Raw genomic sequence first — 27,766 nt, 5'->3', positions numbered from 1 at the left:
TTCCATTCCATATTCTATTAAATATTCCATTGCATTCTCTGTTCTGTTCTGTTCTATTCCATTCCATCCCATATTCCATTCCATATTCTATTAAATATTCCATTGCATTCTCTGTACTGTTCTATTCCATTCCATCCCATTCCATATTCCATTCCATATTCTATTAAATATTCCATTGCATTCTCTGTTCTGTTCTGTTCTATTTCATTCCATCCCATCCCATATTCCATCCTATTCCATATTCCATCCTATTCCATATTCCATTCCATAGAAAGATGGTGGAGACTGGATTGAAAAAGACTGAATGTTCTTGTTAAAGGAAAAAGAACAAGAATGTGAGTGTGTGTACACATAGGATTAGTCCACAATTCCTACAGACCTGGGGCAAGTATCCTATGTCCACCTCCATGTTGCTGCTCTCTAAGGCACCGTACAGCCATTCCATATCGACATTGAGAGACCTGATGGTGAAAAATCACTGTCATTAGAAATGGCAATGCTATATTCAACAAGGCCGGAAATCTTCATTCATATGAAGCAAGGCACCCATGAGAAGGGGAAAGAGGGCAATCACCAAACATAGCATCCAGTACAGTGGTACCTCGTGATACGAACCCCTCGTGATACGAACCCCTCGTGATACGAACCCAGGTTTTGGAAATTTTTTGCCTCTTCTTATGAACTTTTTTCAGCTTATGAACCCACCGCAGATCGCAAAATGGCGCTCTACTGGGCAGCGGCCAGCTGTCACCTTTTAAAACAGTCAGGGGGCTTCTCGGCATTCTCCCGAACCCGAACCCAAACTTTTTGGGTTCGGGTTCGGGAGGCCGCCGAGAAGCGCCACCTTCTGAAACAGCCGGGGGGCTTCTCGGCGTTCTCCTGAACGCCGAACCCAGAGGTTCGGGTTCCGGTGGCAGCCAAGAAGCGCCCGGCTGTTTCAGAAGGTTACAGCCAGGCGGCGGCGCTCAGCGGAGCGCCGTTTTTGCAATCGGCGGCAGCGTTTTCAGCTGATCTGGAGCCTGGAAAGGAGGTGGGGAATCCCAATAGGGAATTCCATGGGCGGAGCTTTGACGTCACGAAGAGGAGAGGAGAGGCATGAGTGGGGCCAACTGAAAATCAGCTGGCCGGCAAGCACATGTGCGCTGGAGCTGAGTTAGGGCAACGGCTCGCGTGCTCACAGATATGGCTCTGCATGCCATAGGTTCGCCATCACAGGCTTAGCACATGATTCAATCACTGTGTCTTTTTAAAAGAAACCATGATGACATAAACTATAAGACAATGAACTCTATCCAAAGAAGATCAGAGAACCGAGTCTCCCAATTTCAGTTGGGAAATGATAATCGTTTAGTCTTTAAGCTTGCTAAGAACTAAAATGAAAGCAGATCTGTTCCTCCATCTGAAAATGAATCAGCCCCGAATGTTTACTGTAAACTGTGTTCAGGTAGAAGAATGTGAAATTGTTATGTGATGTACTGAGCCTACATGCTTTGAATCTGAAGCTAACTTCTTGCTGTTTGTTCGTCAGTGGTATTGTAAACTGGAGCGGTTTACCTGTTATTAGGAACAAACAGCTTGAACTCTCGAACGTGGGAAGAATCCTTGGAGAGGACGATGTAGCCCGTGAATTGGGCAGGAGAAAACCAGAATGGGAAATCTGGAGGCTCGTTCAGTTGGAACTCTGCATGGATTCTGGAACCAAAGAGAGCAATCAGCCAATGTGTCCTGATGAAGCTAAGCATTTTTGTTTTCACAAAGTTTATCTTCCTTCATCTGCACCAAACAAAGATGATGGCCTAAAAACCCCATTATATAAAAAGCATACAGACAACATACCATACATAAAACAGCATAGGCAAGGGGAAATGTCTCAGGTCCCCCATGCCTGACTGCAGAGGTGTGTTTTAAGAAGTTTACGAAAGGCAAGGAGGGTGGGGGCAGTCCTAATCTCCGTGGGGAGCTGGTTCCAGAGGGTCGGGGCCGCCACAGAGAAGGCTCTTCCCCTGGGTCCCGCCAGCCGACATTGTTTAGTCGACGGGACCCGGAGAAGGCCAACTCTGTGGGACCTAACCGGCCGCTGGGATTCGTGCAGCAGAAGGCGGTCTCGTAGATACAGTGATCCCCCGGTTATTGCGTCCCCGACCATTGCGAACAGGGTAATTTGCGATTTTTGAACCCGGAAGTCAAAACACCATCTGCGCATGCGTGCCCTTTTTTCTATGGGCACGCATGCGTAGATGGCGCCCGGCAGATCAGCTGCTGGGCGGCTTCCCTGGGTCTTCCCCCTCTTGCTGGCGGGAGGGCGAAGCCCCCCCCAGCACCCGCTCGCCCGCCCTTCGCCCTTCGCCCGGGAAGTTCGCCAGGAGTCAGCGGAGAACGGCGCAACTGTTTTAAAACAATCGGAGCCGGCCGGTTCCGATCGTTTTAAAGCAGGCGCGCCGTTCTCCGCTGACTCCTAAAGCGGGGAAGTTCGCCAGGAGTCAGCGGAGAACGGCGCAACTGTTTTAAAACGATCGGAGCTTTCCAATGAGTCCCGAAGACAAACGTCAAACTTCTGCGTTTGTCTTCGGGACTCATTGGAAACCTCCGATCGTTTTAAAACAGTTGCGCCGTTCTCCGCTGACTCCTGGCGAACTTCCACGCTTTAGGAGTCAGCGGAGAACGGCGTGCCTGCTTTAAAACGATCGGAGCTTTCCAATGAGTCCCGAAGACAAACGTCAAACTTCCGCGTTTGTCTTCGGGACTCATTGGAAAGCTCCGATCGTTTTAAAGCAGGCGCGCCGTTCTCCGCTGACTCCTAAAGCGGGGAAGTTCGCCAGGAGTCAGCGGAGAACGGCGCAACTGTTTTAAAACGATCGGAGCTTTCCAATGAGTCCCGAAGACAAACGTCAAACTTCCGCGTTTGTCTTCGGGACTCATTGGAAAGCTCCGATCGTTTTAAAGCAGGCGCGCCGTTCTCCGCTGACTCCTAAAGCGGGGAAGTTCGCCAGGAGTCAGCGGAGAACGGCGCAACTGTTTTAAAACGATCGGAGCTTTCCAATGAGTCCCGAAGACAAACGTCAAACTTCCGCGTTTGTCTTCAGGACTCATTGGAAAGCTCCGATCGTTTTAAAGCAGGCGCGCCGTTCTCCGCTGACTCCTAAAGCGGGGAAGTTCGCCAGGAGTCAGCGGAGAACGGCGCAACTGTTTTAAAACGATCGGAGCTTTCCAATGAGTCCCGAAGACAAACGTCAAACTTCCGCGTTTGTCTTCAGGACTCATTGGAAAGCTCCGATCGTTTTAAAGCAGGCGCGCCGTTCTCCGCTGACTCCTAAAGCGGGGAAGTTCGCCAGGAGTCAGCGGAGAACGGCGCAACTGTTTTAAAACGATCGGAGCTTTCCAATGAGTCCCGAAGACAAACGTCAAACTTCCGCGTTTGTCTTCGGGACTCATTGGAAAGCCGCGCGGGTGTTTTAAAACGTCGCCGCCGACATGGGGGGCTTGCTAGCACCCCCCCAAACCTGGGTTGGGGGTTCGGGGGGGTGCTAGCGAGCCCCCCATGTCGGCGGCGATGTTTTAAAACAGCCGCCCCGCCCCCAATCTTCGGCTCCTCGCTAGCGCTGCGGAAGTTAAAAACACCATCTGCACATGCGCAGATGGTGTTTTTACTTCCGCAGCGCTACTTCGCGAAAACCCGCTCGTTGCGGGGGGTCCTGGAACGGAACCCTCGCAACGAGCGGGGGATCACTGTATTCTGGTCTGGTGCCATGAAGGGCTTTATAGGTCATAATCAACACTTTGAATTGTGACCGGAAACTGATCGGCAACCAATGCAGACTGCGGAGTGTTGGTGTAACATGGGCATACTTTGGGAGGCCCATGATAGCTCTCGCAGCTGCATTCTGCACGATCTGACCTTTCCGAACAATCTTCAAAGGTAGCCCCATGTAGAGGGCGTTACAGTAGTCGAACCTCGAGGTGTTGAGGGTATGAGTGACTGTGAGCAGTGACTCCCGGTCCAAGTACACATCCTAGCAAGCCAGAAGAATTTTGGGTTATTGTAAATGAGAAAGAATGAAGTGGCTAAACAGTGGAATTCCTTCACGATTCATTTACTGAGACATGTACAGTAATCCCTCGTTTTTCGCGGGAGATGCGTTCCAAGACCACCCGTGAAAAACGAATTTCCGTGAAGAAGAGGAAAGATATTTTTTTATGTATTTAAAGAGTATCTGGACTTTTAAAACCCACCCTTTGCATTAAACAGTCATTCTATAATGTTTCTTAGCTGGAACTACATGTGATATCCTACCAGTTTCTTTAATAGAGTACAGTAGTACTGTAGGAGAATTTTATGGATTTTCAATGGATTTAAAATTTTCAATGGATTTAATGGATTTAAGCCCCCTTTGAAAACCCGTGAAGTAGTGAATCTGTAATAGATGAACCGTGAAGTAGCGAGGGATTACTGCATCTATATTGGCTTAGTAGCGAGGGATTACTGCATCTATATTGGCTTAGGCAGTTGCAACAACTTCCAGTTTGCCTCTATGGTAAATTCCCAGCATTGCCATTAAGACTGAATAATTGACAGGGTGGAATTTTCTGCCTCTCATAATACAATATTTATGGTGCTTCTCGCCTTCGCCTACCAGAAGGTTGCTTTTTTAAAGCTCCTACTCTGCATGATGTGTATTTAAAAATGATTGTGTTTTATTATTTTACTTTAATTTTATGATTGTGTTTTATTATTTTAATTTTATTATTTTAAATGGAATTGCTAGCATCTGTGGGGAACCAAAAACGAATGACAACATTTCTATATAAAGCCCCTAATTGTAACACTGAGTTTTCTTTCTATTTTTAACAGTGTATTAAACTATTAAGCAGAGTTCTATGTTCTCCACGATGAAACATTAGCTCTCTGTTAGGCATATTCTGAGTTAATAAACTGCACTGTCTATTTCTTATTAGTTCCTTAGTTTGATCTACTTATTGTTGGAAAAGATTTATAAGTGTAAATCCATCCATATCCAGGAGTTACATATCACAGAACTTCCTGAGGAATGTGTGACAAAAACAGTCATATACAGTGTTCCTTCAATTTTCGCAGGTTCAAACTTCGCGAAAAGTCTATACCACGGTTTCTCAAAAATATTAATGAAAAAATACTTCATGTTTTTTTTCCCTATACCACAATTTTTCCCACCTGATGACGTCACATGTCATCGCCAAACTTTCGTCTGCTTTTAATGAACATTTTTTAAAATAAACTTTAATAAGTAAACATGGTGAGTAATAATCTAAATGGTTGCTAAGAGAATGGAAAATTGCAATTTAGGGGTTAAAGGGTTAAGGGAAGGCTTGTGATACTGTTCATAGCCAAAAATAGTGTATTTACTTCCGCATCTCTGCTTCGCGGAAATTCGACTTTCGCGGGCGGTCTCGGAACGCATCCCCCGCGAAAAGCGAGGGAACACGGGAACACTGTACCCACAATTGCAAAAATGACAGTTATACATTTCAAGCAGTGGTGGGATTCAATTTTGTTTTTACTACTGATTATGTGGGTGTGGCTTGGTGGGCGTGGCATGATTTAGTGGGCATGGCTTGGTCGGCATATCGATGGGTGGGTGTGGCTTGATGGGCATAGCAGGAGAAGGATGCTGTAAAATCTTCACACACACACCCGCTGCAGGGGAAGGTTACTGCAAAATCTCCATTTCCTCCCGATCAGCTGGGACTCGGGAGGCAGAGAATAGATGGGGGTGGGGCCAGTCAGAGGTGGTATTTACCATTTCTCCGAACTACTCAAAATTTCCGCTACCGGTTCTCCAGAACTGGTCAGAACCAGCTGAAACCCACCTCTAATTTCCAGCTCTTCTTGCTTAGGTATATTAGATCTAAATCAGGGGTCTCCAACCTTTGCAACTTTAAGCCTGGCAGACTTCATAGAAACATAGAAGACTGACGGCAGAAAAAAGACCTCATGGTCCATCTAGTCTGCCCTTATACTATTTTCTGTATTTTATCTTAGGATGGATCAATGTTTATCCCAGGCATGTTTAAATTCAGTTACTGTGGATTTACCAACCACGTCTGCTGGAAGTTTGTTCCAAGGATCCACTACTCTTTCAGTGAAATAATATTTTCTCATGTTGCTTTTGATCTCTCCCCCAACTAACTTCAGATTGTGTCCCCTTGTTCTTGTGTTCACTTTCCTGTTAAAAACACTTCCCTCCTGAACCTTATTTAACCCTTTAATATATTTAAATGTTTCGATCATGTCCCCCCCTTTCCTTCTGTCCTCCAGACTATACAGATTGAGTTCATGAAGTCTTTCCTGATACGTTTTATGCTGAAGACCTTCCACCATTCTTGTAGCCCGTCTTTGGACCCGTTCAATTTTGTCAATATATTTTTGTAGGTGAGGTCTCCAGAACTGAACACAGTATTCCAAATGACTTCAACTCCCAGAATTCCCACATCAGGCTGGGGAATTCTGGGAGTTGAAGTCCGCCAGGCTTAAAGTTGCCAAGGTCGGAGTCCCTTCATCTAAATGACTGAATGATGGTTCCCACTTTTTAGGAAGTGGGAAACTAAATGGTTGCTCAGTGCTTTTTGCTGTACATGGGAATGGCATTCTCTTGAGCCTCTGGCTGGACTTTTGGGGATGCCAAGGAAGTCTCTATTTACAGGCAAAGCAGGTTGGCTAGATGCTGTTGTGGTTGGCTCTGGCCCAGCTCCTGCCCCAAGGAATGTGGAGGTGGATGCAGGGGAAACATCAACGTGTCATAGGCCTGTTTTATTGCCGACAGAGTCAGGTAGTGCAGTTTCCTCTGACGAAGAAGGTGGGGGTGACTTGGAAGAGGGGGGCTTGGCACACAGCCCAGGAAGCCAATCTCCATTATCATCGGTCGATTCGGATGAGGAAGCATTAGACCCACGCATGCGCAGAGTTATGCGTAGAAGAGACCAATTGACCTATAAAGCCCTTCATGGCACCGGACCACATTATCTCCAGGACCGCCTTCTGCTGCACAAATCCCAGCGACTAGTTAGGTCCCACAGAGTGGGCCTTCTCCAGGTCCCATCAACTAAACAATGTCGCTTGGCGGGACCCAGGGGAAGGGCCTTCTCTGTGGCGGCCTCGGCCCTTTGGAACCAATTCCCCCCAGAGATTAGAATTGCCCCCACCTTCCTTGCCTTTCGTAAGCTTCTTAAAACCCACCTCTGCCATCAGGCATGGGGGAACTGAGATATTCTTTCCCCCTAGGTCTTACAATTTAAGCATGGTATGTTTGTATGTATGTTTGGTTTTATAATAAGGTTTTTTTTAGTTGTTTAGTATTGGATTGTTACATGCTGTTTTTTATCACTGAAGTTAGCCGCCCTGAGTCTGCGGAGAGGGGCAGCATACAAATCCAATAAGTAAGCAAGTAAGTAAGTGAGTGAGTGAGTGAGTGAGTGAGTGAGTGAGTGAGTGAGTGAATGAATAAATAAATAAATAAATAGAGGAAATATTGCAGGAGATAAGAGAGGCCACCTGTGTTTGGGTGGGGCTCCAGCAATTAGAGCTGCTGATATAAATAGCAGCGTGTTGGCTTGGCCGTTGTGGAAGATTATCTGATCGTTGTTCTTCAGGACCGTGCCTTGCTGTTTCCCGACTTTGTTGATTTTTCACTACTTTGAAACCAAAGCAGAGCAAAGTGTGTGTGTGTTTCACTTCGTGGAAGAAGGAGGGCTGTGACGTTCCTTCACAGCTGCTAGCTAAGTACTTAAGGACTGATTAAGGGGATTGTACAGACTACCAGGTTGTTTTGGGACGAGTGCTCTTTGCAATACAACAAGGGTGCTTTGTTACTTTTGAATTTTTGTGATAAAGAACATTGTTTTTGAACTTTCAAGTGTGTGTGTGTCTGAAATTTGTACCCTTGAATTTTTGGGGAGGCTCATACCAGATGCTAAGCTGAGAAGATAATCACCAGGTGATCAATGTCACCGGCACATGAAACTCTCCTTCCCTTTCACATCAGAACTGCTTGTCTGCACCAGTAAGTATCACAGGATTCCAATATGTAGTGTTACTGCAGGACGGTTCCTACGTGGAGTTTAGAACAACTGTTCTCCTGTTGAGGAACCAGTGAAGAGGGACGATTAGCCTCAATCTGACAACCCAGCAACAGAAGGCCTTTAAATACATGGTCTTTAAACGGCACTGAGGGAGGAATATCACATCCCAACAATTCAATCTGTTCAGGACAAAGAACGCTAAATTTAACTTTGAATTAGAAGTTAAACCCACTGGACCTATTTATATTTTTAGAGCCTTCAGTACTGAAACCTCTTAGGCAATTTAAATAGAACATAAACATCAAAAAGATCACAGATGTTTAAAAACCTATATCTACCTACGATGAAAAACTATTGCAATATGTTTTAAGACTTTTTTAAAAAAAATCCCAGCAAAATCAGGAGTTCTGTTTGATGGGAAAAGCATTCAGGGAAAACAGATGGCCAACAATTTAGATTGGTCATAATAAACAATAATAATAATAATAATAATAATAATAATAATAATAATAATAATAATAATAAATTAATTAGATTTGTATGCCGCCCCTCTCTGCAGACTTGGGCAGCTCACAACAATAATAAACAGTGTACTGTAAACAAATTTAATATTTAAAAGAAAAAATATCTAAAAAACCATTATATAAAAACATACAACACAAGCATACCATGCATAAAACTATATAACCCTGGAGGAAATACGTACATCTCAATTCCCCCATGCCTGGCGGTATAGGTGGGTCTTAAGCAATTTACGAAAGACAAGGAGGGTGGAGGCAGTCCTAATCTCCGGGGGGAGCTGGTTCCAGAGGGCCGGGGCTGCCCCAGAGAAGGCTGTTCCCCTGGGGCCCACCAGACGACATTGTTTAGTCGACGGGACCCGGAGAAGGCCAGCTCTGTGGGACCTTATCGGCCGCTGGGATTCGTGCGGCAGAAGACGGTCTCGGAGGTATTCTCGTCCGATGCCATGTAAGGCTTTATAGGTCATTACCAACACTTTGAATTGTGACCGGAAACTGATCGGAAGCCAGTGCAGGCCAGGGAAAAGGGGCCAATTTGAGTCACGTAGATAATGATCCTTTAGATCAGGGGCGTCAAACTTGCGGCCTGTGAGCCAGATGTGTTACATGCTAGGCCCGCCCAGTTTATCAAATGGGAAAAAAGTCCCGATACGTCACATGCTTCCGCCATGATGATGCGAGTTTGACACCCCTGCTTTAGATCGTTCTGAGCAACAGGAGAAATATGGGTATGCCTTGGAAGGCCCATAACTACTCGCGTGGCTGCATTCTGCACAATTTGAAGTTTCTGAACACTCTTCAAAGGTAGCCCCATGTAGAGAGCATTGCAGTAGTCGAACCTCAAAGTGATAAGGGCAGGAGTGACTGTGAGTAGAGACTCCCTGTCCAGATAGGGCTGCAACTGGTGCACCAGGCAAATATGTCTTCGGAGAGGGGCGGCATACAAATCTAAATAATAAATAATGAATAAATAAATAAATGTATGCCTTCAACAATGCTGGCTCCGTTAGCTAAGAAATAGAGATGAGAGCTACCCCCTAGGGTCAGAACATGACTGGACAGGGGCTGTCTGTACCTTTACTTTACCTGAAGGCTATTTTGTAGTAGAACTCCGCTACAGCTTGAATGCAGGCCACGGCTCCCTGGGGAGCAAAACGAGTTTTCACAAATGGCCGCGGGTGGAACATACTCAAGAGCCTGTGAATGATGACCTAAAGGAAAAGATATTAGGACCTGAAAATGAATAATAGCCCCTGAAAGGATAAGCCAAGGATTACAGAATCTCAGGACTGGAAAGTACCTCTGCTGATTGCCTTCTGAAATAACTATCTTTGAAATCTTTGGTGTAAGTTGCCTGTCAGGTTCTTGAAAAGAGCTATTAAATCTCCCCTCACATTGTCTCTCTATGACAGGAAACACACCCCAGCTGCCTCTCAACGGAGATAAACGTCGTTTTGAAATACGGCTCAACAATAGGTATCTCCGTTCTTCGCTTTCCCTTCCTGTTTCTTTGCTGCTTTCAACAAGATATAGCTCCCGTCATTAGTGAATATTTGTTAGAGTAATCACAGTGGTTTTGGTCTTTAATACATGTTAGCCAATATTCCAACAGGCAGTTGCCAAGGACTAGAAATTGATCTGCCCATTTGCACTGCATTTCGACTTCGTTCGTGCTCCATCGATCCGCAGTGTTTCTTTCTGGGATTCAGAAAGTACAGTAGTCCCTCACCTATCGCTGGTGTTACGTTCCAGACCTGGCCGCGATAGGTGAAATCCGTGATGGGGAATTTATCGACTGATAGTACTTATTTAAGTATTTATATTGTAATTGTTAGGTAAGTTTTCATTGTTTTAAGTGTTTATAAACCCTTGCCACACAGTATTTATTTTAGATACAGTATTTAAATACAGTATTTACAATTTTAGATTTTTATTTTTTTTAAAAAAACCTGCCGATCGAGTTCGGCGGGCTGTTTAAATCTGCCGATCGACTTCCTCAGAAACCCGCGATGAAGTGAAGCCGCAGTAGGTGAAGCGCGGTATAGCGAGGGACTACTGTACTGCACTAAAACATCGTTTGCTTTCTCTCCCACCTCCCACCTCTTCCTCTCAAGTCAGTTCTGTAGCGATTGGATTTAATGAATCATCTTATACCCCAGTGTTTTCCCAATCTCTGCGACTTTAAGACCCATGGACTTCAAAATCCCAGAATTCCCCAGCCAGCGGGCTTTCTGGTTATTTTCCATTCCCCAGCATGCTAGCTGGGGAATTCTGGGATTTTGAAATCCGCAGGTCTTAAAGTTGCAGAGATTGAAAAACACTGGGGCATAAGATGATTCATTAAATCCAATCGTTGCAAAACTGACTTTGGAAAGAGGGGGAAGAGTTAAAATCCAAAGGACTTGAATTTTCTAAGATCGAGAAAGACTGTTATTATATACACAGAGTTCCGAAGGCATTTGACTCCGTTTCCCAATAAACAAAATTACAGTAGTACCTCTAGATACGAGCTGCTCCACATGCGAGTATTCCAAGTTATGAGCCACGAGGGGAGAGAAATTTCTGTTCCAGACCCGAGCTCAAATTCGGGATACGAGCCGAGCGTCCACTAGGTGGCGCAAGAATCCTTGCTTCTGGTTATCTCGGAGGGGAAAAACAAAGTCTAGAGCCATTTGTTCCAGATACAAGTTATTTGACATACAAGCTCCCTTCTGGAACGAATTAAACTCGTATCTAGAGGTACTACTGTACAGGGGTAGGATAACCCTTTTAATAAGAACCAACAATCCCACCCTTGTATCAAATTCAAGATAGCTCCACTCAACAATTGCAAAGATAATTTCCTCTTCCTCATTAGAAAGCACAGCACTTACCTCCTTGCCCTTGGGAGCTGGAGGGTAGAAACGATTGTTGGGAAGATATCCGGTAAAAATGTTTAGTTCACTGGGGATTATCCACCACGGGTCACCAAGTTCCAACTTGTTCTTTGGGGGAAGAAAGGCCATGAATTGCCGAGCAAACATCACACTGAGGGGTGAAGCTGGAGCTGTCCAGTTGCGGAGCCCAGTAAAGGCCACATGGGAAATCTGAAGAATGAAGCAGGCGTATTAATAAGCGAACCTAGATTGCAAGAGATTGTAAGCACTCCTCAATTTACAAACACAACTGGGACCAGAATTTCCATTGCTAACTGTTCTGTCGGGCTCTCTGGTAGATTCCTCCCAAAAATTCACAAGTACAAATTTCAGACACACACACGTTTGAAAATTTAAAGCAATGTTCTTTATAATGAAAATTCACATAAACTAAGCCCTCTTTTGGTATTGCAAAGAGCACTGGTCTCCAAACAAACAGGTAATTTGTACAATTCCCTTATCAGTTCTGTGATACTTAGCTTGCAGCTGTGAGGCAATTCACAGTCCTTCTTCTTTCACAAAGTGAAACACACTTTGCTCTGGTTTAGTTTCAAAGCGGGGAAATATCAGCACACAAAAGGTCAAAGTCAGTAAAGCAGACACGAAACACAACGATCAGATAATCCTCCACAATGGCCAAACCCACAGGCTGCTCTTTATAGCAGCCTCACTAATGACCACAGCCCCACCCAACCACAGGTGGCCTCATTTTCTTTGATAATAATCTCTCAGTTGTTGTTGTCTATGCATCGCTCTCCGCATGTGTGGCTGTATCATTAACTCTTGTTCCAAATCCAAGGAGGAGCTAGATAATTGATCTCCTTCTGAGCTGTCTGCCACACTCTCCTCCTCCCTGTCACTCATGTCTTCTTGGTCAGAGGAGCCTTCATCATCAGATTCCACTGGGGGCAAAACAGGCCTGCAGCATGTGGTTGGGCCAGAGCTAACCACAACACTAACCAAAGTGGTTGGTGAGTGAGTTTGGTCTGATTTTAGGACCTTTTGTTAGGTGACATGACTTTGCTTGCTAAAAGCCAGCTGGGAAAGTTGCAAATGGCAATCCCATGACTCTGGGACACTGCGTTAATTGTAAACACAGGTAAATACAGTTGCTCCAGAGCCCAAATTTTGATTCTGTGATTGAGGGGAGTGCTGTGATTTTTGTAAATGCAAGAACTGGTTGTACAGGTGAAACTCATAGAAACATAGAAGACTGACAGCAGAAAAAGACCTCATGGTCCATCTAGTCTGCCCGTATACTATTTCCTGTATTTTATCTTAGGATGGAGTCTTCGGAGAGGGGCGGCATACAAATCTAAGTAATAAATAAATATAAACTGAGCCGGGGTGGCGCAGCAGGTAGAGCGCTGTACTGCAGGCCACTGAAGCTGACTGTTGATCTGTAGGTCAGCGGTTCAAATCTCATCACCGGCTCAAGGTTGATTCAGCCCTCCATCTTTCCGAGGTGGGTCAAATGAGGGCCCGGATTGTGGAGGCAATAGGCTGGCTCTGTTAAAAAGTGCTATTGCTAACATGTTGTAAGCCGCCCTGAGTTTAAGGAGAAGGGCGGCATAAAAATTGAATAAATAAATAAATAATATGTTCGGGACTGCCTCCTGCCGCACGAATCCCAGCGACCGGTTAGGTCCCACAGAGTTGGCCTTCTCCGGGTCCCGTTGACTAAACAATGTCGTCTGGCGGGACCCAGGGGGAGAGCCTTCTCTGTGGGGGCCCCGACCCTCTGGAACCAGCTCCCCCCTGAGATTAGGATTGCCCCCACCCTCCCTGCCTTTCGCAAACTCCTTAAGACCCACCTCTGCCGTCAGGCATGTGGGAACTAAAACACCTCCCCCTTGCCCATGTTGTTTGTTGATTGATTGACTGTGTGCCTGTTTTTTATATATACTGTGTGCCCCAAACCTCTCCAAAAATCGCTCCCCCAAAAGCTTTGTATCTTGCCCCAAACCTCTCCAAAAATCGCTCTCCCAAAAGCTTCATTTCTTGCCCCAAATCTCTCCAAATATCATTCCCCCAAAAGCTTCGTATCTTCCCCCAAATCTCGGACCCGGGCTCAGGTTCGTAAGACAGAAAGGGATTTTAAGACGAGGCAAAGAAATCTTAAACCCCGGGTTCATATCTTGAAAAGTTTTATGATGCGGGGTTCGTAAGACAAAGTATCACTGTATTCTAATTTTTTGAGTTTTACCTGTAAGTCACTTTTTTTCAGTATCCTTATAATATTCAAGAGTCATTAAATGAATAACCATATAAATCGGGGGCCACCTCTATGTTGCTTATACATTCTTAGTTTTAAATTTGCACATATTTTATACAATCTATATGTTTTAAACATTTTTCATCTTTTTATATTTGTTATCCATCTTTTTATATGCTTATGCTTCTTTTTGGTAACTGCCCTGGACCCCTTTATGTTGATCTATGTCCAGAATAAAGGCCAATAGATTGAAGGACTGGATTCACAGAACTGCTGGCTGAAACTGTCCCCCACCACCACCACGTACGTCTCTAGCTGCAATGTTTTCAAAACATGCGCTACTCACGCCAAGGAATCCATCTTTGCTCTTTGTCATGGTCTCCATCAATAGAGGCTGGAATTTTGCAAGAATAGAGAGGGTCTCCCCGTTGGGATCCGTCACCTCTTCTTCCTCGGTGCCAGTCGTAGGAACCATGCCTGAATGGAGCAAAAAACTCATTTTAATATGCAAAAAAAAAAAAAATGGAATGGAGGATACAAGAATTCTCTAGCAATCAGAAAAAGTTGGCATAAAATGGTGATTTATTTATTTATTAATCAGATTTGTATGCCGCCCCTCTCTGCAGACTCGGGGCGGCTCACAGCAATAATAGCACAATGTAAACAAATCTAATATTTAAGTTTAAGTTAATTTAAAACCCCAATTTAAAAACCAATCATACATACTAGCATACCATGCATAAATTTTATAAGCCTGGGGGGAGAGAAAGTATCAATTCCCCCATGCCTGACGGCAGAGGTGGGTTTTAAGGAGCTTAAGAAAGGCTAGGAGGGTGGGGGAAACTTTGATATCCGGGGGGAGTTGGTTCCAAAGGGTCGGGGCCGCCACAGAGAAGGCTCTTCCCCTGGGTCCCGCCAAACGACATTGTTTAGTTGACGGGACCCGGAGAAGGCCAACTCTGTGGGACCTAACTGGTCGCTGGGATTCGTGCGGCAGAAGGCGGTCCTGGAGATATTCTGGTCTGGTGCCATGAAGGGCTTTATAGGTCATAACCAACACTTTGAATTGTGACCGGAAACTGATCGGCAACCAATGCAGACTGCGGAGTGTTGGTGTGACATGGGCGTATTTAGGAAAGCCCATGATAGCTCTCGCAGCTGCATTCTGCACGATCTGAAGTTTCCAAACACTTTCCAAAGGTAGCCCCATGTAGTGATGCAGAGAAGGAGAAAAATGACTCAGTAGGAATGAAGATAACATTGGTCTTATGTCTCACTCACAGACCCAATGGTGTTTTCTATAGTCTGATCGAAATGGTGAAGTAAGATTTAGGTAAATAATAGCAATAGCATTTAGACTTATATACTGCTTCACAGAGCTTCACAGTCTACTCTAAGTGGTTTACAGAGAGTAAGTCTATTTCCCCCAACAATCTGGGTCCTCATTTTAGCAACCTTGGAAGGATGGACGGCTGGGTCAACCTTGATCCTGCTGAGATTCGATCTGCCAAACTGCTGGCAGCCGGCGATCAGCAGAAGTAGCTTGCAGTACTGTACTCTAACCACTGTGCCACCATGGCTCCTTTTTAAGGAACTGAATGGCACCGAACACAATCACTCATTAGTTTTAAAATGCCTGAAATTCTGCCATCATCACATCATACAATTTTTCAGCAATTTCATTCCTAAAACATCATCTAAAAATACTGCAGTCCTAAAAGATTTGGGCGCTTATCTCCTACCGAGTTATTATCTTCTCTAGTGAAATAAATGTTTCATGTACGATAGCGCACTGCTACACTACGGTGCAACTGATTGCTAGACACTGTCACAGAGAATCCACAAAAACAGTTATTGTATAAATTAGAATGGCTGAAATGTACCACATTTTTCAGAGTATAAGACGCACCTTAGTTTCTAGGGAAGAAAATAGGGGAATAGGCGTTGATATGCTTACCTGAACGCCTCTTCTCGTACGGTGAGTGGGTACAGCAGTCACATGGGTTTGCTCTGTCCAATCCGGTGGAACTGAGCCTAGTATTAAAAAAGAGTGCTGGATCCGCCCCTTCCCCAGAATTCGCGAATCCGTAGACTAGGCTCAGTAGTGAAGCTCTTTAAAGTTCAACTCCCGTGTTAAAAGAAGTTAGAATAGAAGTGAAGAAGACCACACAAAGGGAGGGAAGTGACTGCTGTACCCACTCACCGTACGAGAAGAGGCGTTCAGGTAAGCATATCAACGCCTATTCTCCGTACTGAAGGAGTGGGTCCAGCAGTCACATGGGACATACCCAATAGATAGGTCCCTAGGGTGGGAGTACATGGCTATCGTGAGAGATAACGGATTGGAGTACTCTTCTGCCGAAGGCAGCGTCCGCTGATGCGTATGAATCAATTTTGTAGTGCTTTATGAAGGAATTTGGTGAGGCCCAAGTGGCTGCTTTGCAGACTTCTTCCAACGGAGCCTGAGTTGCCCAAGCGGCAGAAGTGGCAGCACTTCTGGTGGAGTGCGCTGTAATGTTCCTTGGAATGGAAAGGGAAGCTGTCTCGTAGGCCTTAGAGATGGTCCCTCTAATCCAACGGCCTATTACTGTGGAAGACACTCTAGATTCCCGGGATCTGGGGTGGTAAGCCACGAAGAGTGCTTCTGACCTTCCTATGGGTCCTGTGCGTTGGATATAGAACTTTAGCGCCCTAGTGAAATCCAGAGTGTGCCAACTAATTGCCAGGGGATGCTCTCGTTGGAGACAGAAGGAAGGTAAGGCGATATCCTGAGATCTGTGGAACATGGAACTGACCTTTGGGAGAAAGGTGGGGTCCAGCCGCAGAACCACCTTGTCCTGGTGGAACTGACAGAAGTCCTGTCTGGTAGAAAGGGCTGCCAACTCAGATATGCGTCGGGCGGATGTAATCGCCACCAGGAATGCTACCTTGAAGGGTAGGTACCTGAGGGACGCAGACTTCAGGGGTTCGTAAGGTGCCTGAGTAAGGGAGGGGAGAACCCGTGGCAAGTCCCAGGTAGGATATCTGTGGATCTTGGAAGGCCTGAGGTTGGCCACTCCTCTTAGGAATTCTTGGATTTTCGGGCAGGAGCGGAGGGGCTGCCTGCGAGGCCCCGCCAGGGCGGAAGAAATGGCTGCCAGGTGACGCCGGATGGTGCTGGTAGAGAGGCCTTGGTGGAAACCTTTCATGAGGAAGGCGATTATCCTGTGTATGGGAAGACACAGGGGAGATAAGCCCTCCTGTGAGCACCATTGATGGAATTTGGACCAAGAATGGTCGTAGATCCGATTGGTAGACCCCCTTCTGGACTACAGGATGATTCCCACTGTGTCCGGGTCATACCCTCGCAGGTCTAGGTCCCTCCGGATAATAGCCAGGCGGTGAGGTGGAACCACTCCGGGTCCGGATGGAAGGGGGCCCCTTGCCGCAACCTCTCCTCCGAAACGGGGAGTCGCCAGGGGTCCTGGATGGACAGTTGTTGGAGGTCTGCGAACCATGGCCTGCGAGGCCAGTGAGGGGCTATCAGGATTACCCGGCTTTTTCCAGAAGAATTTTGTGGATCACGTCTGACAGAATTGAAATTGGAGGGAAGGCATACAGAAGACCCGGAGGCCAAGGACTCCTGAGAGCATTTATTGCCTCTGCTCCCGGAGACGGGAACCTGGAGATGAAGCGAGGGAGCTGGGCATTGGCTTTGGTCGCAAACAGATCTAACCCTGGGTGGCCGAACCTGAGGCAGATTTGGTGGAACCGTGACTGATGGAGATTCCACTCGCCTGGGTCTATGGTCGCTCTCGAGAGCCAGTCCGCTTGGACGTAGAGGCTCCCCGAGATGTGATCGGCTAGAAGCGACTGGAGATGTTTCTCTGCCCAGAGACCTAACTTCAGGGCCCCCTCCTGAGGGCCTTGGATCTTGTGCCTCCCTGTCTGCAAATATGGCTTTTGGTGGCTATATTGTCCGTGAGGACCAACACATGCTGATTGGAGATGTGAGATTGGAATTGTTTTAGAGCTAGAGACACGGCTCTTAATTCTAGTCAATTGATGGGCCTGGAAACCTCCTCCGGTGACCATGTGCCCTGAGCTAAAAGACCTTGGGCGTGGGCTCCCCAGCCCGAAAGGCTGGCATCTGTGGTGACTACAAACTGGTCGGGGCACCGGAAGAGAGATCCCTTTGCTAGGGCTGGAGACGACCACCACTTGAGGGATCTGCGAACCGCAGAGGAATGGAAATGCGGCGATTTGAGTTGCTGTGGCCCGATCTCTGAAACGGTAACAGAAGCCACTGTAGTTCCCTGGCGTGAAGGCGGGCCCAAGGGACAATACCAATACATGACACCATTTTACCCAAAGGGGAAGATAGGGTGGTACTGGAGGCAGATTGTTGGGGCATAATGCGAGCAATGAGATCCAAAAAAACTACATTTTCTCTCAGTGGAGAGGAAAACCTGGGCTATCTCAGAATTAATGATAGTTCCCAGATGCAGAATGGAAGTGGAAGGAACCAGGAGGCTCTTTTTGAAGTTTATGGAGGAACCATGATTCTGTAGAACCGACATGGTAAGGGAGAGGTCTGCAGCCATTCCAGTTCTGGAATTCCCATGAATTAAAATGTCATCTAAATGACCTAAGATATGAATGGGAAAGGCTCGGAAAAGAGCCGTCAAGGATCCCAAGAGTTTAGTGAGGACTCTGGGAGCTGAGGAGAGTCCCAATGGCATAGCCCTATACTGGAAGTGCCTGCCTTGAAGGGCGAAGCGCAAAAAATTTCCTATGGGCCTTGGCAATGGGAATATGGAGGTAGGCCTCCGTGATATCCAGAGACACCATAAAGTCTCCCCGATGAAGGGCTGCTAGGATGGAAGATAAGGAATGCATTTGAATTTCCTATATTTTATGAACCGGTTCAATTTCTTTAGGTCCAAAATGGCTCTCCGGCCTCCAGAGGCCTTAGGGACCATGAGGAGGATGGAAAAGAAGCCAGAACCTCTCTGGGGAGAGGGGACCGGTTGAATGGCTCTAATAGCCAACAAGTGGGAAAATAGCCTCCTCCATTCGGAAACGATCTGAAGGGAGGCTGGGAGAAGAACAAGAAACAAGCGGTTAGGGGGAGAAGAAATGAACTCTAATCTTAGGCCCCTGTTCACAGGGTCAATGACCCAGGGGTCCTTACAAGAACGGTGTCAGGCGGAAGAGAACCAGGCTAGGCGACCGCCTATGGGGAAAAAGGAGGACTTACCATCTGGCTCTTCTGGAAGCCCTGGTAGAGGAGGGTCCTCTCTGATAACGGGAACCTCTGCCCCTGGTGGTTCTAGATTGGGATCGAAACCGAGGGGAAGACTGACCTGGACTCCTTTGAAGGGTGAAGCCTTGATCCTGTTGCCGTCCTGTGCGCCGAAAAGGCTGCGGCTTAGGAGCCTTCTTGGTGGTGGGTCCTAAGACCTTTTTCTTGTCTGTGGTCTCTGTAAGGAGAGGATCCAGGAGGTCTCCGAAGAGCAAGTTGCGTTTCAGCGGACCCATGGCTAGCTGCCACTTTTGTCTTACTCCCGCCCGCCAAGGGCGGAGCCACAGAAGTCTTCTGGCCGTTGTTGAGGCTGCTACTGACCTGGCTGCAAATCTTGAAGATTGGAAGGTAGCATCTGCTACGTATTGGGCAGCTGCGAAGACTTTGTTGAAATCCTGTTGGCCCCTTAGATCATCTGGAGGCAGGTGAGATTGGAGCTGACGGAGCCACAAGAGCATAGCTCTAGAGAAGAAGGATGCCGCTGCAGCACTCTTAATGGCCCATGAATCTGCGAAGAGGCTTCTTTTGAGCATCTGCTCAAGGCGTTTGTCCTCCGGCCGGAGGACCTCCTCTGCTTCGCCAGGCATGGCGGCCGTTGAGTGGAGTGTTTTCACTGGCTCATCTGGCCTAGGACATGTTAGGAGCTCCTCATAGGAGGGAGAAAGCTTGTAAAGCTTCTTGTCCTTGGAAGTGGGAGTGAGGCGAGCAGTTGGGTGGTCCCACTGTTTGAGCAAGGCATCCTTAAATAATTTGGGCATAGGAATTACCTCATTGTCTTCCTGTTCTTCCATGAAGTAAGGAAGATTTTCCTCCGGAGGGTCTGAAGGAGTAGTAGCCTGTTTTTCCTGTCCGGCTAGCCCCGTGGATACTCTTGCTTTAAGCAGGAGAGATTTGAAAAGCTGAGAAGGGAAGATAGCAGCTGGGGCTGGAATCTTGATCTGGGATTCCTCGTCTTCCGACAGCCCTTGAAAGGGGTCATCATCCTCTGCTGCATCCACGTCCTCATCCTCTTCCTGAGAGGAGTCAGAGACCTCCATGATTGGGGCTCTGTAAAAAGGAGCAGAACTCACGGGACGGGAGGAGCGTGGAGGGGGATGAGACAGAGAAGACACATTGAAAGATGAGAGTTTAGCGTCCATGGTGTTAGTCAAAATAGTCAAGATAGACTGAAACTCCGGAGGCAAGGAAGAAACATCAGCCGGGAAAGAAGGAGGATCCCTGAAGGTCTGAGCCGATTCAGGCTGTGAAGGATCCTCAGTAATATCTGGCTCCTCTGGACCTAAACCCCATAGGTTAAGTTGGGGTGGATTTAGGTTTGGCTCATCCAGAGATATCACAGGAACCCCAGAGGGAGGCAGGTTAGAGGCCTCCGGGAGGGGTGTATTGGTATGCACTTGGACCTGCACTTTAAAACGTTTGGCTGATTTATCATGTAATTTTTGTAGGGCTGGGTCCCTTCTCTTCTCAGCCCTGGTGGGCCCGGCTAAGGAATGGGCGCCTGAGGAAGAGGAGGAAGAGGCCTGGGGAACTTCAGTAGAATTATCAGTAGGCCTAACCTCTTTGGGACCCTTAGTAGTGCCTCTCTTGGGAAAAGAAGCCATAGTCTGAAACAAATTACAGAGGACAAGGCTTGAGCCAATAAAATAGGGGGGAGAAGAAATTTTTTGTGAGCTTTCCCAAGAGGAGAGGTGACCCTGCTCCCAGGCCCAGGAGCTGCTGCGCCTTAAGGGGCAATCCTGGACGGTACCAGAGAGTTCGTGTCCCTAAGTGCAGCGTGGCAGGCCTCACAAACTAACTTTAAGAAAAACCAAGGCACAACTGGTTGGAGGCCACTTCCGTGGAGAATAGGTTTGAGGGAACTCGAAACGACGACTCCAAGGGTCAAGCGGCGGGCTGGAAGCACTAATGGCCGACCTCTTAGGGCAGAACCGAAAGTGCAATTACTGGGCGCGAGGGCCTTTGGCGCCAAAAACAAACGCTCCGTTAATTTATGATCGGAGACACTAAGCCCGGGAGACAATTCAAGTCCCACACCGCGGGAGGTAATTAGCCCTAATAGTTTGTTTATTTTAGTTAAAGAAGGCTTGCTCTCGGCGGGACCTCCAGACCGTAATAGTAAAATAACGGCCGCGGCAGCAGCACGGAGGAAAAAACCGCGGGGGCTGAGCCGCTAACTTCTCCCCCAACTCAAAGCCCAGGAGGGCTGAGTGGAATCCCCTGCCGGCAAGCTTAATACAGTAATGGAAAATTCTTACTGGTTTTGAAGAAAGATCGAAGGGAAGGTGTTTTGGGAGGAACGAGCATTCACACACATCCGAAGGAATGCGAACTGAGCGAATTCTGGGGAAGGGGCGGATCCAGCACTCTTTTTTAATACTAGGCTCAGTTCCACCGGATTGGACAGAGCAAACCCATGTGACTGCTGGACCCACTCCTTCAGTACGGAGAAAGAACCTGCCTACCAGGTATTCATCTGGTTAGCATCCTTAGTCTGGTCAGCTTCTGCACATTATTTTATCCCCTGGTTAGGGCTTAAAAAAAATCTTATTTGCAGAGAGTAACAATGAAAAATCTTGCAAGTCAGTAAGAGCTGGGAACATCATTAGCACCTGTTTAGGTCTGGAAAGAAATTTATTCAGAGCAAGTTAGACCAATGAAAACACCCTTCAAAGACATAGGGCTTGGAAAACATTTCCGAGCCCGGAAAGATTTCCCAGGAAATATGAGAGCGGCAGAAAGGCCCGGCCAGTTTCCTGCATTCCCTCTTTAATCCTGACCATCTCAGGTTTTTCTGGGCTGCCAGAAGAGCCTTTCAGTGGCACTTAAGGAGGCTTTGGCAGTCCAGAGTGAACAAAACATTTTCCTTTCTCTGGGCGCTTAGAGAGGGAATAAACCTCTACCAGTGCCCAGAGAAAAGAAACTCTCCCTTCACTCTGTGCATTGACTGTCCTCCTCCTCTTCTTCCTCCTCCTCCCACCACCCAAATTCCGAGCTTTTATTTCTTTCCTAAAGGGTTTGCACGCATTATTTGCTTTTACATTGATTCCTATGGGAAAAATTGCTTCTTCTTACAAACTTTTCTACTTAAGAACCTGGTCATGGAACGAATTAAGTTCTTAAGTAGAGGTATATAAAAGTTCTTAAGTAGAGGTATATTAAGTTCTTAAGTAGAGGTATATAAAAAATGAAAACCTTTCTTAAAACATCATATACATAAAATAAAGTTCTAGATATTTAAACCAAGAACATTAACTAAGATTCGTGTTGAACCATTATTCAGTGCTACCACCATTTCTTATCTTTGCCATCTGGTTACCAATATTTAAATTAATTCGCTTGCTTCAATTTTTCCAATATTTGCTAACTGAAATACTGTAATTGGCCAGCTTGACCATGCCCCCCAGCACATACGCACACACCCAAAATTAAACACAACCCTGATGCGGCCCTCAATGAAATCAAGTTTGACACCCCTGCTTTACAACGACTATACCAGTGTTTCCCAACCTTGGCAACTTGAAGATATTTGGACTTCAACTCCCAGAATTCCCCAGCCAGCGCTGGCTGGGGAATTCTGGGAGTTGAAGTCCAAATATCTTCAAGTTGCCAAGGTTGGGAAACACTGTACTATACAACAAATCTTTTGGGTAGCAAAAGAGAACCAGAACAATTCTACCTCCATGCACCAGGTGGCAGCAAGAGACCATCCATAATTGACATGGGGAGCTTAAGAGGGATTGCAAAATTATTGTTGTTCCCATAAATGGGTTTAAGTAAAAGGCCTGTGGGTTTCCTCCTGCCTCTTCTCCGATTCCTGATAAGTGAGCTCCTTCCACTTTACTACACATCAGGCTAGAAGATGGTAATAATTTTGGGATGAGAGGGGATTCAGCCTGCTGCCAAATACTTTGGGTTGGGAAGAAATGCAATACGGATCGGATTCAGAAACCATAAGGTCATTTGTCTGGGTTTGGCTTACTGCAAAGCTGGTTTTTTTGGAGAGGGCTGCACGACATGATCTTGGAGGGGTTCACTGGGGACCCTTCCTTTCCAAAGTATGCAAAGAAGGTTATGCAGGCGCAAAAGTTAGCCTCGAAATTAAATTGTCTGAATGCAAAATTAAATGAAAGCAATTAATGAAATACCAGTAAATCAGCATTCTTAGGAAATCTCTATCAAAACTTCTGGAGGTCACACACGAAGGTTTGGGGGAAGGAGACGGTCTCAGGTAGGGCACACCTGATGTATGGAGTACAACATATGTAAAACAAGCCACTCTACGTTCTTCAGCAAGTTATTACTAAAATAAGTCACTAATGTGGCGAGGGGGACGTTTGCCCAGGTTCACTTGGTGCACCAGTTGCGGCCCTATCTGGACTGGGACTCACTGCTCACAGTCACTCATGCCCTCATCACCTCGAGATTCGACTACTGTAACGCTCTCTACATGGGGCTACTTCAGATCGTGCAGAATGCAGCTGCGAGAGCAATCGTGGGCTTCCCCAGGTATGCCCATGTCACACCAACACTCTGCAGTCTGCATTGGTTGCCGATCAATTTCTGGTCACAATTCAAAGTGTTGGTTATGACCTATAAAGCCCTTCATGGCATCGGAGCAGAATATCTCCGGGACCGCCTTCTGCCGCACGAATCCCAGGAACCGATTAGGTCCCACAGAGTGGGCCTTCTCCGTGCCCCGTCGACTAAACAATGTCGTTTGGTGGGTCCCAGGGAAAGAGCCTTCTCTGTGGCGGCCCTGACCCTCTGGAACCAGCTCCCCCCGGAGATTAGAACTGCCCCCACCCTCCTTGCCTTCCATAAACTCCTTAAAACCCACCTTTGCCGCCAGGCATGGGGGAATTGAGATATCTCCCCCGGGCCTATACAATTTATGTATGTTTGTATGTATGTCTGCTTAATAATGGGGTTTTTAAATGTTTTAAAATTATTAGATTTGTTATGAATTGTTCTATTGCTGTTGTGAGCCGCCCCGAGTCTACGGAGAGGTAAGGCATACAAATCTAATAAATGAATGAATGAATGAATGAATGAATGAGCATGTATCTGAATGCAGACAAAATGAGGAGGCAGCTACCCCATCACCAGGGAGAACTGGTAAGGTTTTGACTCTCAAACCACAGAAGCTGGTGAATACTATGCTAGGGCAGTGTCACCGAGGCATTTATCCCCGATATCCTTTATAATGCCTTGGTATAAACTTGGAATAGTGCATTGTTTTGGTCTCCATGATGTACAAAAGGATGTTGAGGCACTAGAAAGAATGCAGAGAAGAACAACAAAGATGATTGGTGACTGGAGGCTAAAAACCTATGAAGAACGGTTGCAGGAAATGGTGTATGTCTAGTTCAGTGTTTCTCAACCTTGGCCGTTTGAAGATGTTGCTGGCTGGGGAATTCTGGGAGTTGAAGTCACACATCTTCAAACGGCCAAGGTTGAGAAACACTGGTCTAGTTTAATGAAAGGAAGGACTAGGGGAGACATGATAGCAGCGTTCCAATATCTCAGGGGTTGCCCCAAAGAAGAAGGAGTCAACCTATTCTCCTAATCACCTGAGGGCAGGACAAGAAGCAATGGGTGGCAACTAATCAAGGAGAAAAGCAATTTTAAAACTAAGGATGAATTTCCTGACAATTTGAACAATTAATCAGTGGAACATCTTGCCTCCAGAAGTTGTGAATGCTCCAACACTGGAAGTTTTTGAAGAAGATGTTGAATAACCATCTGTCTGAAGTGGTGTAACTGCCTAAACAAGGGGTTGGACTAGAAGACCTCCAAGACCTCCACACACTCTGGTGCATCTTATGCTCCAAAAAATATGGTAGTTCAAAGTGGCCCACTGACACCTCACCATGGACAGCTCCTTGGTCACCTGACAACAGAGCTGTGCTGAATCCCTTTTAAGCCCTAAACCAGCATGTACAAACAATAGGAATAGCAGCTTTAACACACCAAAAAATTTGTCCTTGATGAGAACAGCATCTGACACATAAGACTTTCAAAAAACCCCAGGAAATTCACCGTCCTCACCCTTCAAAAATCAAACAGCTGAGGAGAAAGCTGCCAGCACTTCTCTCTCTCTCTCTAACACACTCACAAACACACACAATGTACATATGTATATTGGAGGGCTGGCTCCATGCATGATGGATTTACAAGCGATATCTTGCCACCAAATGGCAGGCAATTCATACAATTGAAATTCAAGTCCGAATTTGCAGTCCCTGAAAAAAACATGCTGGCTGGGGAATTCTGGGAGTTGAAGTCCAGATATATTCAAGTTGCCAAGGTTGGGAAACACTGCCTTATAGGCTTTAACAGCCACCAACACATCGCATACAGATGTCAAGGTCCTCTTTGAACATGATGGATGAATATCATCTATAAACAGCATTCACACACCTGAGAACTCTTCATTGTAAAGCTTGAAATCATGGCAGAACAATTTTGGTGTGGCTATTTGCCAAGAAATGAAAGGAAAAGGAGAAAATAGAAGTAGCAAAAAACATACTGGACCAATGTGGTTTTTCTTTAAATTGGGGGCTGCAACTCGCGGCTATGGAACCACATGTGGCTCTTTCATCCCTCTGCTGTGGCTCCCTGTTGCTCAAAATATGCACCACCAACTGCCAATGTGCGAAACTCACGGCACGTGATTTATTGAGCTTTTTGACCTATCTTTTTTTTTCGCATTCGAAATGTTTTTGTTGCATGCAGAAATAAAAATATGTTTTCTCTGTAGTTGGTCATTGATTTCATAAATATAACATACTATAGTTTATTTACACGTAGCATAAAGGTAAAAAACTATAGATGCAGTATCATTTCCTTCATTTTAGATGTCAAAAGAGTTTTGTGGTTCCCGGTGTTTTTTTTTCTGTGGGAAACGGGTCCAAATGGTTTTTTGAATGTTTAAACTTCTGACCCCTGGTTTACATTATTGCAACATTTTGAGAAAGCATCCACCCCATGGATCTCACAAACCTAATTTTTTATAAAGGGTTGGACCTTTCTTTATTACTAGTGATAATAACACCACTGCTAAACAAAACAAAACCAGTGGGAGAAATTCCATCTTGGTGTCACTCTGTACAGGAAAGTTATATAAAATATGAAATATAAAATATGAGATCATTTTACAATTAAAAACAAGTCATTTCCACATATACACACACTGCTTAGCTAATTCATAACTAAAGGAGCGTAAGACACATATTTAAGCCATGAGGAAAAAAGGGTAGAAACATAGAAACATAGAAGTCTGACGGCAGAAAAAGTCCTCATGGTCCATCTAGTCTGCCCTTATACTATTTCCTGTATTTTATCTTAGGATGGATATATGTTTATCCCAGGCATGTTTAAATTCAGTTACTGTGGATTTATCTACCACATCTGCTGGTAGTTTGTTCCAAGGATCTACTACTCTTTCAGTCAAATAATATTTTCTCATGTTGCTTTTGATCTTTCCCCCAACTAACTTCAGATTGTGTCCCCTTGTTCTTGTGTTCACTTTCCTATTAAAAACACTTCCCTCCTGGACCTTATTTAACCCTTTCACATATTGAAATGTTTCGATCATGTCCCCACTTTCCCTTCTGTCCTCCAGACTATACAGATTGAGTTCATGAAGTCTTTCCTGATACGTTTTATGCTTAAGTCCTTCCACCATTCTTGTAGCCTGTCTTTGGACCCGTTCAATTTTGTCAATATCTTTTTGTAGGTGAGGTCTCCAGAACTGAACACGGGATTCCAAATGTGGTCTCACCAGCGCTCTATATAAGGGGATCACAATCTCCCTCTTCCTGCTTGTTATACCTCTAGCTATGCAGCCAAGCATCCTACTTGCTTTTCCTACCGCCTGACTGCAATGTTTGCGCACAGCACTGATATTTAGTACCTATTTGTGCTCTCAAATTCTCAAAACACTTACCAGTCAGTTTCTCTGCAATTGGTTTGAATTCCTCAGGGCTGATGAACAAGTCATTGTTAGTATCCAAGGAAGAGAAGAGGAAAAGACCTTCATTTCCCAGAGATTTCAGGGCTGTTTCCTAAGGGGAAAGAAAGGAGTTCTTTAAGTCATGTTCATGAAATAAAAGAAAGGCAGTATAAGATACACCCCCACCCCCCCAAAAAAAAAGAGGCTGAAAATTTGAGTGCGTCTTATACAGTGATACCTTGTCTTACAAACTTAATTGGTTCTGGGACGAGGTTCTTAAGTTGAAAAGTTTGTAAGACGAAACAATGTTTCCCATAGGAATCAATGGAAAAGTGATTGATGCGTGCAAGCCCAAAATTCACCCCTTTTGCCAGCCGAAGCGCCCGTTTTTGCACTGCTGGGATTCCCCTGAGGCTCCGCTCCATGGGAAACCCCACCTCTGGACCTCTCTGTTTTTGTGATGCTGCAGGGGAATCCCAGCAGGGGAATCCCAGCATCGCAAAAACAGGCGCTTCCCTGGCAACGGAAGTCCGGAGGTGGGGTTTCCCAGCGAAGGGAGCATCGGTGAAATCGCAGCATCACAAAAACACCAAAGTCCTCGAAACCCCATCTCCGGACCTCTGTGTTTTTGCAATGATGCGATTTCACTGAGGCTCCCCTCACTGGGAAGCACCACCTCCGGACTTCTGTTGCGCTGCTGGGATTCCCCTGTTGGGATTCCCCTGCAGCATCACAAAAACATGGAAGTCTGGAGGTGGTGTTTCCCAAGGAGGGGAGCCTCAGGGGAATCCCAGCAGTGCAAAAACGGGTGATTCGCTGGCAACG

The 27,766-nt window shown here is 46.0% G+C and overlaps 1 protein-coding gene across 1 annotated transcript in view; it reads right to left on the bottom strand.

Annotated features, from left to right (window-relative positions):
* The window catches only part of SELENON (selenoprotein N), a 49,166-nt gene that overhangs the window by 8,950 nt on the left and 12,450 nt on the right, over positions 1 to 27,766 (bottom strand). Inside the window, exons 2-7 of the mRNA XM_070764244.1 lie at positions 26,936 to 27,053; positions 14,050 to 14,180; positions 11,447 to 11,659; positions 9,660 to 9,784; positions 1,555 to 1,692; positions 380 to 461 (exon numbers count right to left, since the gene is read on the bottom strand). Coding sequence (XP_070620345.1) covers positions 380 to 461; positions 1,555 to 1,692; positions 9,660 to 9,784; positions 11,447 to 11,659; positions 14,050 to 14,180; positions 26,936 to 27,053 — 807 coding nt within the window. The remainder of the gene's footprint in view (positions 1 to 379; positions 462 to 1,554; positions 1,693 to 9,659; positions 9,785 to 11,446; positions 11,660 to 14,049; positions 14,181 to 26,935; positions 27,054 to 27,766) is intronic.

The sequence above is a fragment of the Erythrolamprus reginae genome, chromosome 11, assembly GCF_031021105.1.
Source record: "Erythrolamprus reginae isolate rEryReg1 chromosome 11, rEryReg1.hap1, whole genome shotgun sequence".
NCBI classification, from domain to species: Eukaryota; Metazoa; Chordata; class Lepidosauria; order Squamata; family Dipsadidae; genus Erythrolamprus; species Erythrolamprus reginae.
Note: the sequence above shows the minus strand (reverse complement) of the source record. Positions and strands in the feature narration are given on the sequence as shown.